General features: G+C 39.1%; 1 protein-coding gene across 4 annotated transcripts in view; it reads right to left on the bottom strand.

The window, feature by feature from the left end:
• Nucleotides 1-15052, bottom strand: part of COL19A1 (collagen type XIX alpha 1 chain) — a 209722-nt gene that overhangs the window by 154324 nt on the left and 40346 nt on the right. For all 4 annotated transcript variants that reach the window (XM_075087052.1, XM_075087050.1, XM_075087053.1 and 1 more), the window contains one exon: nt 5264-5317. In XM_075087052.1, the coding sequence (XP_074943153.1) occupies nt 5264-5317 (54 nt within the window). The remainder of the gene's footprint in view (nt 1-5263; nt 5318-15052) is intronic.

The raw sequence follows: 15052 nt of genomic DNA, 5'->3' as shown, positions 1-15052 counted from the left end.
AGAGCTGCATCTATTAGCCAGTACAACTGTTGCAGCACCACTGCAGCATTTAGTGAACGGGAAATTATATTGTCAGTGATAATGTGTTTTACAAATGACAGAAGACTAAGTATCACATCTGGAGACAGACTGAAGATATGTGAGGTACACAATCTATTTTCATGCTTTAGATCCCTGAAGCCTCTCAGATTTTTCACCATTTACACAGATCTTGAAAACTAAGTGTACAACCATGGGGCATTTTCCTGGGAGATTCTCCTGGTAAGATTCTCTAAGTAACAAAGTACTTTGGATAGGATTATTCTAACTTTATTTTTTCACTAGTGTCAGGTACATTTGAGCTAAACAATTCTACAGAAACAAGCCTTCTAATAGCCAAATTTATCTTATTCTAAGGTAAACTTCTAAAATAGGTCAAACGATATTGTTGCTTACTCATAGCAACATGAGTAAGATCTGCCACATATTTCATCATAGAAACATAAAACGGTTTGGGATGGTTAAGGGACTTAAAAGATAATCTAGTTCCAACCCACCTGCCATGGTCAGGGACACCTTCCACTAGACCAGGTTGCTCAAAGCCCCATCCAACCTGGCCTTGAATGATTCCAGGGATGGGACATCCACAACTTCTCTGGACAACCTGTTCCAGTGCCTCACCACCCTCACAGTGAATGTCTTCCTTCCGTCTTTCCATTTAAAGCTATTATCCCTTGTCCTATCACTACATGCCCTTGTAAAAAGTCCCTCTCCAACTTTCTTGTAGGTCCCCTTCAGGTACTGAAAGGCCACAGTAAAGTCTCCCTGAAGACTTCTCCAGGATTAAAAACCCCAACTCTCTCAGCCTGTCCTCATAGGAGAGGGGCTCCAGCCCTCTATCACCTTTGTGGCCATTCTCTGGACTTGCTCCAGCAGGTCCATGTCCTTCTTATGTTGGGGGCTCCATAACTGAATGCAGGACTCCAGGTGGGGTCTCCTGAGAGTAGGGTAGAGGGGGAGAATCACCTCCCTTGACCTGCTGGCCACACTTCTTTTGATGCAGCCCAGGACACAGTTGGCACATTGCAGGGTCATGTTGAACTTCTCATCAACACACACCCCAAGTCCTTCTCCACAGGGCTGCTCTCAATCCATTCTCCGCCCAGCCTGTATTTGTGCTTGGGATTGCCCCAACCCACGTGCAGGACCTTGCACTTGGCCTTGTTGAACTGCATGAGGTTCACACAGGCCCACCTCTCAATCTTGCCCAAGTCCCTCTGGATGGCACCCCTTCCCTCCAGCATGTTGACTGCACCACACAGCTTGGTGTCATGGGCAACCTTGCTGAGGGTGCACTTGATCCCACTGTTATTGATGAAGATGTTAAACAGCACTGGTCCAAATATGGACCCCTGAGGAACACCACTCATCACTGGTCTCCATTTGGACAACGAGCTGTTGAGTGCAACCATCCAGCCAATTTTTCATCCACCAAGTGGTCCATCCATCATATTCATGTCTCTCCAATTTAGAGACAAGGTCGTTGTGTGGGACAGCATCAAATGCTTTCCACAAGTCCAGGTAGATGATGCTAGTTGCTCTTCCCTTATCCACCAATGGTGTAACTCTGTCACAGAAGGCCACTAAATTTGTCAGGCACAATTTGCCCTTAGTGAAGCCATGCTGGCTGTCACCAACAACCTCCATATTTTCCATGTGCGTTAGCATAGTTTCCAGGATGACTGGCTCCAAGACCTTGCTGGGCTCAGAGGTGAGACTGACTGGCCTGTAGTTCCCTGGGTCTTCCTTTCTTCCCTTTTTAAAAATGGGGGTTATGTTTTCATAACATGTGAATGAAAACAAGGTTTTCCAGTCAGTGGGAACTTCACTGAACTGCCATGACTTCTCAAATATGATGGATAGCAACTTCATCTGCCAGTTATTCTCTGAATCTTTCCCCAGGGAAAGAAGTATGCACAAAGGAGTATTGCAGCGGATAGTTTTGGGGTGTAATAGAAAGAGTCCCTCTGCACTCTGAAGCCTCAAACTGCACTTCCATTAAAAATAATCATATAATTTTTTTTTCTTTTTCCTATTTCTAACCAGTGACTCAGGGGCACATCTGCACAAAGCTCAGAAAAACACAATGCAGAAAAACATAAAAATAGCCATACCAGTCAAACAAATATCTCCAACAAAAGGTAATGCATATTGAAAGGTTTAAGAGGATAAACAAACAGCAGTAGCTCCTGAGAAAACTCTCCCAGCATTGCACAGTCTGCACCTCAATTTCCTGAAATGTAAGAGACACCCTTTGTATATAACAGTGCTTAGAGTATTTGTATTCCTTTACTTTGTTCAGTTGTCTTTGAACCTTGTACATTTTTAGCATCAAGAACATCCCAGAAAAAGGATCACAAAAATAGCAAGACACAGAAATTTACATAGCTCTTGATGCATCAACTGAGAGACAGAGCATGTTAACACCACTCATAATGTGAGGAAAACAAAGTGACTCTACCTCCAAAAAGGAATTAATAATTCCACACAGCACTGTACTGCTCTGCATAGGCAGGACAACTCCAGCTAGCAGAAGCTGGGTGGCTGGATCTCAGCTTCTTCATTTAGCTATGCACGTACAAAATATTTTGACTTTTTTTTATTTTTTTACAACAGCTTTTGATTTTGCCAGTTTCAGATTCCACAGTAGTTCATTTTTAATTTGCAACAATGGTATGGCTTTTATAGTCTGAATTAAAAGAGTTATAATGTTCAGGAAAAGTACAGTGTCTTGATATTAAATATAAGATTGTTCAGCCTTACGTAAACTAACAGGAGCTTTGGGATTTGGCCTGAAAGTGAATATGCAAGGCACTAAGCAAAAAAAAACCCCCAAACATTATTAACCATGGAAACTGTAAGAATAACTTGTACTGGGAAAAGCAATGTAGCCTGGTAATTTTAAAGAAAGACAACATCAGAGAAGGAGCTACAGAAAGAGCCAAGGGAAAACACAGCTTCATTTTAGATCAATCTCATTCAATCTACGATGTTTTACAATAACTCTTTCCATTAATTCGCATCTGGGAGCACAGTAAAGTAAAAACTGTCTAGCTGGATCAAATCAAAGGTTTCTCTAGTCAAATGTATGACTACAGTTGTGGCAACAACAGATGTCTACAGAAAAGTATAACAGGGCAACTATAAAGACTTCTCCAGTGGGTTTCCCAGACTTCAGCATCTTGGAACTCAAGAACTTTCAGACAAGCAGCAGGGTTTGTCTGACACATTCCAGGGATTTTTATTCCGTCAACTTTCTAATAAATGTTCAGACTGTTTAAATCCTGTGGCAGAGTGTTCAAACTGTAATCATGCAATAGGAAGAATGAGCCTTTTCTATCCTTTTTGAACTTGCTATCAGATGGGTTTGATGCTCTAGTTTGCACACTGAAAAGGAGAGTAAAATAAATAAATAAATAAATCCCTATTAATCTTTTCTGTTCCATTCATGTTTGTATAGAACACAGAACAGGACATATTTCATCTCAGTTGTGCCTTCTTCAAATTCAGGTCCATACTGTCACATCTTAATTGGAAGATGTCCAACATTCTTGATCACTCTTGACACCTCCTCTGAACCTTTTCCAGTAATATTAGATCCACTTTGAGATGTGAGAACCAGAACCATATACATCATTCAAGATGTAGCACAATACAGTCTCATTAATAATAGTGACATTAAGGTGCTTTTGCTTTGTTCCCTGTTCTCTTCCTAATAATTCCTAAATTCTATTTGTTTATTCGACTAGTACTTAAAAGTGAGCGCATCTTTTCATCGATCCTTAATTCCCAGATCATCTTCCTGAACAGGAATAGCTAGTCCCGAGCCTGTCATGAAATACATAGCATTTGCTTTGTTTTTCCTCTTCATTTGCATCACATTACTATTACTTTCTCTGAGTTTCACATACCACTTTATGATTCACTCCCTCAATATTGCAAAATCCTTTGAACATCTTTGCAGCCTGGTCTCCGTTTTTCTACCAAATATAACCTACCATCATCAGCAGAAAACATTATTTTAACTCATCTCTTCAGTAGTATTATATATCTATTTCCCATTTTTAGCAAAACACAATTTGAGACAGAAATAGTAGGTAAAAAGAAAAGATAGTTTCCAAATTTTGTATCCTGTTAATTACAGATTTTAAAAGTGACAGCTGAAGTGAAACTCTACTTCTTTCAGTACTTAGAAATCTGGATAATAACAAAATAAACGAAACCCTCTGCCATTACTAAAATATTGCACACATACGAAAGCAGCATGTCAACCAACCAAGTATGATATTGAAATTCTGAGCCTCTCACAGCAACCGCTGTCTTTAAAAGGCATACTTGCTTATGGCACTGAAAGAACAGACACTTGAAGTACATGATGAAAAGAACATAAATTGACAAAATTGAGGGCTGAGGACTTAAATCATGATGCTAAAGATATGACTAAAATTTTTAAAAAAAGAAAACCAACAAAAAAAAGAACCAAATCAGTGAACTGCACTAACACATGTATCTGGAGAGTTTCATTCATATCTTAACTGGCTTCCATGTATATGCAGAAAATCCAGTATTATTTCAACTGTTACTATGGAACAACAACAATAAAATCACAAGAGGCCAAATTATTAGAAACTCCAACAACATGCTGTTTCCTCAGTGTTATGAGGGTTGTCTTCTATACTGAAGATGCTGGACTTCAGACTAGTAGACTTCCTCTAATACAGGCAACTAGCTCTAAAATCAATAAATGCGTACAACTGCCTTAATTTGCACACTAACATTCTGGAATGAAGTGAAACTTATCCTCTTGAATACACAGGAAGGCTGACATGCTTTCTGAGCCATGGCTGTTCCCAAGTCCTTGCTCAGAGGTCAGTGGTGTTTATCTCAAAGCTCTACCAAGTGGCCTGTTGCGAGCATAAGGAGCCCTCTTCTAGGCTCACAGACCACGAACTGCATAGTGGAACAAGTGGCTTCCTTTGGTTCTGTAGAGCCACCCCTTCTAGGAAAAAAAAAACAACCCCAAAACAAGCACATCTGCAGAGAATACTATTGATCTGAATGGCTTTTTCAGTGTGCTACAAAAACATGGCAGCGCAGGTAAGAGAAGTTCACTTCCTAACAGAAGTGTTCTATCCTCCCATTTCTGTACATAATTACAGAAAAGCCACTGACATAATGAACGCTTCCCATGAGTCAAATTACATACCAATACACACAAACATACCTTTTCGCCAGGAAGACCAGGAACACCATCCTGCCCTTTCATGCCCATTTCACCCTACAAAACAAATTATTCAGTTAGAAGTTCTAAAGACTTTTGAGGTTAACAGCAACTACTCAGGTCATATCTGTTTCAACAGAAAAGCATCTTCTACCCTGTTGTTGCCATGCTTAGTAAAGTAACCATTGCGGAAGAGGATGCGTTACATGTAACACTAAAATCAGACAAAATAAATACATTTTAAAACACTTATAATGTCAATTAAAACCCTCATCTGGCAAATAATTGCACACTTCCATAATAAGCAGGTCTACTGATTTTAAGGCAATTAAATTGCAACAGCAGAGTGAAGCCTAGTGGGTCCATTTTCACTGGGTTGAGTGTGTTCTACACTGAGAAAGCTCAACATGTAATACAGGTTTGTTTTGTCTAAAAGTTATGCACCCACAATGTTTTTAAAATACATTATTTAAACTCAGTTCCTCTCTCCCTCCCTTTCACACCCTCAGAGAAGCCAAACCATAAGTGATCTATAAGAAAACTTTAGTTTTAAGAGACAAATGACTGATCAGGAAAGGTATGGAAGATCCAAGCAGCTGCAAACTGGACCATGAGTCTTAAAAATTATTGAAGAAACATCAAAGACGGCAATTTTGCTTCATAAAGTCAAAATAAGGGTTACAAAGTTTAAAATAAAAAGCGAGTGGATGCTAGAGAAATATAATGAAAGCAATGAAACCATATTATAGTCTTCATTTAAAAACAAAATAAAACTTTAGGAAGAAAACATTCTCTAGCAAACAGAAAATGCTGCAGCCTTTTTTGGAGTAATCCAACTCTTTATGAAGGAAACATCACTGCTTTGGAAAGAATTAACTATCAAATTGTTCTTCAAGAGAAAGGTTTGCACAAAGAAGCAAAAGAGACATATTTACACAATAACTGGCTCCTAAAATAGGCTGTTAACCTAGGTTTGGAGCCCAAATCTAAAACTGCAAACCCAAAAGCCCCTGCTGAGAAATTAGTGCTCAAGACCTCTAAACACACAAACTGCATAACTTTTTAAATAGTAGGATTTCCAAAAAAATTGGAAACTCCCAATTCTGTTATTCAGCATATGTAGAAACTTCTCAGTATTAGGCAAAGTTCATCAGTTTGGTCAATAAACCCACTCTCTGCAGTAACAAACACCAGTTTCTCATGATCTTCCCGAACAGGATTCACATGCTGCTGCAGTGACTCCTTTTTCTCCTGTTACATATAGGACTGGAAACACTTAATAGCACAGCATAAAGGCTTTGTCTAGGCCACAGAACATACATGTCCTGTGCCCTCTGCAGCCAATGAGTGCTCCAAGCCTAGACCCTGGCTTGCCTGGATGTTGATGCCTGCCAGCACGCTGGGGGTCATGGGATCTAGTGTTATTCCAAAGTTCACAAGAGGAACATTAGGAACTGCATAAGTGAACTGCATCCCAGCAGCCTGGTTTCCTTCCCAAGAGCAAGGAGACCAGGTTCCTATCTGGATGACCATTTGTGCACTTTACATGAGACTGTCCCCAAGGTAAAGTGCATAACCATTTCTTAAATTACAACCTAAGACCTTCTGTCAGGTTTAAAGCGATTTTAATTGATGTAGTTACAGTACAATATCATCAGCTAGGTATCCCAGCACTCGGTACCAGAATACAAACGCTGCTGTAAAGCTTTAAAAAACAAAATAACAGAACCAAACCAAACCCCCAAAAACAACAAAACCACAAAAAAACCCACCAAAACTAAAAAATCTGAAAAAGCTTCATAGACAGAATACTGAGTCCCTTTATCTCTTCAGTGTAAATATACCTCTTTTCTGAAATTAAGTTGTTAACCTTTCTGAAGTTAAGAAAGGAGCAGTAAGATTGGCAATAAGTACATAACAACAGTATTTGCTATATCCCAAAATGGCAATTATAAAACATTTAAACCCTGTTAAATGAAGGATTTAACAAAGCATTCCCTCTAGGCCGGCACACAGCAGCTGCTGACTCAGCACGCTGCATTCTGAGGTGCTTAAGTCTCCTCATATTTTACCCAGGAGTCTACAGATCAGATCAAGGACCCTGGATGGCAGTCTTAGTTAAGTTCTGATAATCCAGTATTTTTGTCTCTAGCCACAAGGAAAAAAGAAGGAGGAAAAAACCCAACCACTAAAACTCCCCAAGCCCCCAAAGTAGTCAGGTTTCCTCATTACCTTTTTCTAAAAGTAGAATGATGTGTCCTAATAACCGTAACCATAATTTTGAAATAAGATGTCACACCCTAAAATTATTGTTGTTGCTCCTTGCTTACCATAAAACTTACTTACTTTCCTTGCCCCCCATTTTAATTTAGTAACAATTATTCACAGAAACCATCATAAAAAAACTGCATGTGTGCAGCCTGGCTCAAAACTCCTTTGTTTATACACGTGAGCTAAGCAAATCAACCAAAATGAGCGACTCCTGGGTGCAGAGTACTATTCTAGCCATAAGTTTAAACAACTGGTCAGAAGCAACGATTTCTGGAGGAGTGTAGGAGACATCTCCTATGTTCTTTTTATTCAACTATTGGAATGGTCCTTAGTTAGCTCTATCTCAGAAGTAGACCAAAATCGTGTACATGTGAACAGCATGAACCCGCTGGCACTATGAGAGATAAAGAGGCAGGACTGGCCCCTGGTTACCTTATCTAATCACCCACAGAGTGACTCTCTTATCTATGCACACTCTGTTCCCTTATGCCACGTGCCATTATTTTAATAGACCAGAACCACTTTGTTACATTCAGCAGTGTATTTTTATATACCGTATAGTCTAAAATTACACAGCCTGCTACATGCCAGGAAGCCTTTCGCATATGTGACTCACTAGCCAATTAACCAAGGTATGTTTACACTTCTGTTCCACTAACTGCAGACAGACTCCCCACCTTGAAGACAATTATTTTCCACTGCAAATTAGATCCTAAAGTTATGCTTCTACCTTGTAATTGTGATTTTAATAACTATAGTCTGAAAGGTTCTAGTTTTTCATGCTTTTATAAAATGAGTTTAAAGATCAGATACGATAGGTTGTACAACGTATAACAGTATTCACACAGAAGGCATGACAGAATAGAAAAAAAGTAGAGTACATGCATTTTAAGGTTTTTTTTCAATTTTTTGTTTAATGGCATTTTCCTTTGCTTCTGTAGATCTCAAATTTCTTCATGAAACTGAAAAATCATGCTTTTCTCTTTCTTACATAGTAGATGCCAAAAGTATAGAAATGAGATGAAAAAACAGGGTTCCTGACTATCAGGCCTACACCTTCCCCTAAATAAATCTCTTATGCCTTAACAAGAATATTCTAACTCCCAACACACACTGCAACTGAGCTTTTAAAGTGTATGTAAATAAATTAGTATGAATGGGAATAAAGAGTCGCATTTGCTTAGAGCTACCAAAGCCAACAGAAATATATGCGGCCAGAAGAACAATTTCATGAGCTGGTGAATGCTAGCAGTACAATGCTGGCATTTATAGGTTATGAGGTACACTCAGTATAACAACGTTCAAAGGTAGTCCTGTGAGCTTTAAGTCTACTGTTAGGATTTTTTACTAAGGCTTCTGGTGAAAATCCTTTTCAACTGAGCACAAGATACTTATTGAATAAAATATTTAAGCCATAGCACATTTTTCAGAAGGTGATCTCTTGCAAACAATAGGATGGCTACTACGTTTTGGCAATGTTTATTTTGGTAAACTCATGAGCAGACAGGCTGAAGTGAAAAAAAATAAAAATGGGAAAAAAAAAAGCTTCTGTCAACTTCCCATAATGCCAAGCCAAACTAAATCCTTAAAAAGAGATTGCAGACAGCAAACATGCTTCTTTCCAATGATACCAATCAGCCTTCTATCTGAAGTGGAAACAATTTTGCACATCTGAGGCCACCTGCAGCATTACACTTGTGATCATTTTTTTGCATTAATGACTCTGAGGGTTTCAAAAGCACTTGCCCTTTACCTCTTTGCACCATGCAGCCTTTATTCAATGCACCTGTTGTAGAACTAGAAATGATATGCTAGTAGCAGACACAAAATACGGTACCTTGATTCCTGTACCACACATTACTATTAAAGAGTCACGTACAGCAAAGATAGCCTAAAGCCAGACGTGGTAATAGAGAGAATGACAAAGTGATAATTATTTAAGTTAATAAATGAGTCCTTTCTCATGCAAAACCAAAAAACAACTCTTTTAAGGAAGTATTTAATTTAAACACATTATTTTGTCTCTGAAATTGCAAATTTATTTTAAATATATATACATTGTGATATGGAGTGGGATTAACTTGACACATTAACATTTAATCTAGAAAACAAAGTCTACAAGGAATTTTGAAAGAAGAAAAATATTCTCAGCAGAGCCATGTACTAACCAGGTATAGACAATGATTTTAATACTATGACAAAAGCAAGTGCACTTAAGAACAGAATGACATTAATGTGGCCTAGAGCACACACACTGCTGAAGTATTGAATTACAACATTGTTCTTGTCTGCAATGGGGACATAATAGTTCAAATAAAATGAGTAACCTGCATCGGTTGTCAAAACACTCCTTAACCAAAAACAGTTTTGGTTTTGTAAGATTTGATTAAGAAAATTAGCTTTCCCGGTTTTAATCTCTGCATAGTTATGTGTGCCAATAGCATCAGAAATGTCCAGGTAAGAAAATGTGTATTATTATCGAGAACAAAATACCAGCACACTCTGAGGAGAGTTGCTCCAGCAGACAGTGTACTGGCAGGGTTTCCAAAAGTGGAGAGTGAAAGAGGTAATGTAGAGAACTCATCCTTCATACTACATTCGACATCTGCATGATTAATGTCAGAGGCAGCCCCTGTAAGAAACTATGTAAGCTAATATTTTAAACTTAGGTGTACGGACAGGTAAGCAATTCTCATGATTGTAAAATGGTGATAGAAGTATTTAGACCTGGGGGGACAAAAAAATCCTCATTAGGAACTTTTAGCTGATGAATACAATAAATTCAATTTTGGAGAAAGAAAAATCACCCCAAAGGCAGCATCACTCCAGGGATTCCCTGGCACTGAGGGAGAAGCAAGACGTATATAGCTCGGGAAGTATCTACCTTGTTACTCCCAGTAGAAGCCCCCAGCTGTGCGCTGACCCAGCAGCGCAGGGGCTCAGCCCCACTGTGGCCTGAGCTGGATGTTGCTGGTTTAACACCTGTGCCAGGGCCTGTGACTGCTGCCTTCCTTGCTCCAGCTTCAGCTCTGGGGGTGGCCCTGCTGGGGAGGGGTGACACCCCAACCCTCTGAGCACCTCAGAGTGCTGAGGATTCACTGCCACCCTCTTCAATCCCTCTTGGGAACGATTTAAACTGCTGTCCTAAAGACTGAGATACTGGAACGGTGAATACGGTAACATAGAAAATAGGTATATGTATTAAGACTTTTTAATGAAAGCAGATTAAACTGTATTATTTATGATATTTTCCTTATTAATTTGATACCATGGATTATTAGGTGGTTAAAACATTAAGTAGGACTACCAACAAATTTTTAGCTCCATAGGCATGGAATGTTCCCTTCTGCCCATTACAGGATTTTATTCTGCCAAGTGTACATGCAATTCCCGGCTTTGTCATCACTGACAGCCAGCTGTATTCTGCCCAGAATTTTTCTTTTTCATGCACTCCAGCTTCTAGGGCCCTATCAATAACCTCTGCAACAAAAATCAGACCAGAAAAGAACCATTCTCCAGGCTGCATAACAAAATAAATATGCCTTAGGTGGAATCAGGTGGACCTGGGTTATAAGAGGAATGACAGAGAAGGAAGAAAGGAAGACCGGCAAGGAAAATAAGCAGAAAGAACAGTCAGACACCTCATTTGTTCTCCATGAGTTCTTTTCTCCTTATCATTCTATTACAAATATTTTCCTAATTCAACAATGTATTGCATAAAACCATCTCTACCAATCCTAAAATAGCCTTTTAAACATCCTTTTCCTTAAGGAAAATTTAAATTAATGAAGCTCACTTGAATAGCAATAAATTTCTCCACGGTGTCCATCAACAGGCACTTTAATGTTTGAAAGCACTCCGCCTCTGGCTTTTTGCTCCCTGCTGTACTTAGAGTATTAACCAATGACCTATTAATACAGCTTGGAATGGGTTTAGTATTATATCAAAATAGTTAATTCTTTTTGGATTTCAATTCAAAATCGTTCATGGGCACTAAGTTTGCTTAAAAGAAAAAGATTACATATAATTACTTTTTTTAGACTCTTTGATAGAGAAAATTAGTTTGTGTATTCAGTATATATGCAATTATTCCAATTACTGTGATCATATTCTGTCTTTCTGAAGAATTTTTTCATATTGAGGACAAAATGGGACCTTCACACTGTCATCAAAAGACATCTGCTAACAATATATTTCTAAGAGACTGAGCAGATATACACCATGCTGAAGTAGTAGAAATTGCTTCCAAAACAGAAAACATGGTAAATTTCTCACTCAGCTCAGCAGAAACGGAAACCTAGCTCTACAGAACAGATATCAAAATCTGTTAAATCACAGGAGACTTCTACATGACTTATGACCACTTGGAACTTGTGAAATACACTGGGCTAAGAATCAAGCTACCGTGAGAGTAACGCGTTATATTTTTCAGGGATAACCTAAGTTGCACTCTTGACTACTGCCTCTCAGTTTACACACAAAGGGAAAAAGCTATCAGGCAGTCCAAAAAGTGTGCTTCAAGGGCAGAGGTCAGTAAGCAGCAAACAAAGTTGGTCCTGGTTACTTTTTAAGTGTAAATTATTCAGTCATTAAAGAACAGGAGGTTGTCCCTTGCTGCAGAAGCTGATCTCCCAGCAAATAAAATCCTGCAGAGCAAACATCCCTGTATCCAAGCCTGCACAGGAAACAAAAGGGACATGGACTACTGCCCTGGAGGCAATTCTTCCTACACAGCAAGGAATGTATGGTACCAAACTGAACAGTCTGGTCATTCAAGAAGGGAGACAGTCTTAAAACTGAGCAGATTCTTCACCCCTGAAGCACCAGAGGTAATACTTCTGCTGCTGAGTGAAGAACTGTCCTCATAATGTCCTCATGAAGCCATAATGGAAGGCCAGGCATACAAATATGAAGATCATTCACTCAAATGGAATAATTTTGATCAGTGATGCTCCTGCACATTCAGATGGACAGCTTGTCAGAGATGCCTCAGTATTTGCTGAATGCTTGTTCCAGGGAAAATACGGCACTTTAGTCATTTGGGCTCACAATACACTTTGGACTTTGGCTCAGACCTGTTCAGAGGCACTAAGATGAGCCAAGAGTACAGGACTGCCAAGCATACTGTCAAGTGTACAGGAATGAAGTGGAAACAAGCTAGTAATTAAATTCAAATACCTAAAAATGGCTTATCAGGTATCATGCTTTGTACTGGTTATAGCTTAGATATTCATGAACAGGCAAATCAGAGTATGATCTTAGGGAATAACTATGTTAGACTAAAGAGAAGGGCAATTTTTGGGCGCTTGAATATTGCCTAACACCAGTTTGTGTACAGAAAGACTTTCTTGCCAATCCCACAGCAACAAAAAGACACGTAAATTCAGTCATACCATTAATTACTGTGGAAGGGAAATTGGAACGAGACAATGTAAAATAAAAGGATAAGGAATGTTGTGCTGAACAAGACATAGTATCAATGGATACAGAAATTTCCTAGAAAAGAAGCTAAAAAATTGACATTAATTTGTTTTCACTTGGATGCTGCCATGATAAGGACATTTAGATACAGTTAGTTGGACACTAATAATAATATGATTTGGAAGAAAACAAGATGAAGAGCTGAATGCAAGCGAAGTGGGAAACATAGGCTGAAGAACCATCAGACAACTCAGAGAAATCCTGGTTATTTGTGACTGGCCAAAGTCATCAAAAAGCTGCCTCTTTCATGTATAACGTATCACAGAACATCCAACCACAGTCTGTTACTCTTCTTTACATAATCTGGCAATAAATCATGTATCCTGCATGTCTGGAATGGTCTGGGGTCTTGTTAACTCTCCACCTCTAATTATTAGTGTAACAAGGCCATCTTTAATAGGAAATGTTACTGAACACTTACACAAAGGCAGAGGCGAAACAAAAAGTGTTACTAAAGCCTCAGAGAATGTGGCATTCAACTCCATCATGGTAGGCACTATTCAAGTCAGTATTTGTTTGCTCCAAAAGGTCAACAGTGAGACCATCCTTTTAATCACAGCAGTAATAGGCCCTCCACCCACCCCAAAACTAGGAAGTAGCAAGTACTGGTCAATTATAAGGAAGGTTCAAATGAAGCAGCATTCTAGCTGTTTGCTGTACTACCTCTGCCTTGAACCTGCTGATTCACTGATTTTTGTGAACTGACATTCACAAATGGCAATTTACTATCATTAGGCTAAGCTGCTGGATGCAGCACATAATCCTGCTCAGGCTGTAAATATTCAGTGAAATATCAGAATGGCTGGTGATAAACCAAACAAATCTGGACTTATTTGGTCTTTTGGTAGGCCACTCCAAAAAAAAAAAAACCCTATTTGTATAAATCTTGAAAGATTTGTTTTTCATGAATCTCAAGCTTAACGATTTTCAGTTTTACATCTAAACCAAAAATTTTGTACTTCGTTAATTACCAACCATGTCAGACAGGCAATTTGCTATCAGTGATGCACAGAAGTTGAAAGACTTCATTGACTGTTGGATGGTTTCTCAATCAACACAATGAGGGTTTCTTTGTAAAACAAACAGGAGAACAGAACTGGTGGTGACCACAGGCACCCACATGCTTCATTTAGAAGTACTATGCTTAGCATGGTAAATACTGCTAGTTGGCTGTGAGATGGAAAGGTAAAAAAATTAGACTTCAGAAGTCTCCCTTCTCATCTTACTAGGAGTAATAGTCTAAATGGATCATATCAGGAGCAGAAAAGCAGTTTCCCAAATAAATGCTAGGAAAATCCCTATGTTGGTAACATAGGCTAACCCTAACACTGACATATACTCAGACCTAAGATCATCAAAAATTCATTATTAAATTTGGAAACTGTCAGCAATTCCTCTAGGTTCAGCTGGGCTACAGAAGCTAATATGCTTGAACTTTTTTCTCCACCTAGGAAAAAGATACAGCTAGTATCAAAAGTGAAATATATATTGGAGGAGAGGAGTTGGCGGGGAAGACACTATCAAAGGAATCTACTTAATTTCAACCAACTGTCTAGACGAGCCCTCTCAGAACTGCACCCATTTCAGCCAGGTACCACAGTCCTAGGAACAGTGCTGACTGTCTTCACAAAATATTTCAGATCATGTATTAAACAGTACGCTGAGAGGGAGGATGCTGGGTTAGGACACCTCCATCCTAACCTCTGGATTAGGACATTCCAGGTATCTTCCTCTCACACTGTATTCCCTGAACTCAGAATTCCTATCCACTGTTTTTCTGGCTGATTTGCAATAGTTTATCAAAGTTTCCCCCTCTGTTAGCACAAGAAAAACATATTCCAAGACATGTATAATCCAGCATCCTTCAAACAAATGTAGGGAACAGAGTTCAAAGGGAAAACATCTGATATGCTGACCTTTACTCTTAGGAAACCCTCAGGCTAAATACCACAGGAATGCCATGGTAAACATTACAGAACAAAAATACAGAATAGGCCCAAGGAAAGGAGCACCAACCGGCCTGTCCTAGGGTCTTGCCAA

Source organism: Phalacrocorax aristotelis, chromosome 3, assembly GCF_949628215.1.
Source record: "Phalacrocorax aristotelis chromosome 3, bGulAri2.1, whole genome shotgun sequence".
Lineage (NCBI taxonomy): Eukaryota > Metazoa > Chordata > Aves > Suliformes > Phalacrocoracidae > Phalacrocorax > Phalacrocorax aristotelis.
This window is presented reverse-complemented; position numbering and strand designations above follow the sequence as displayed.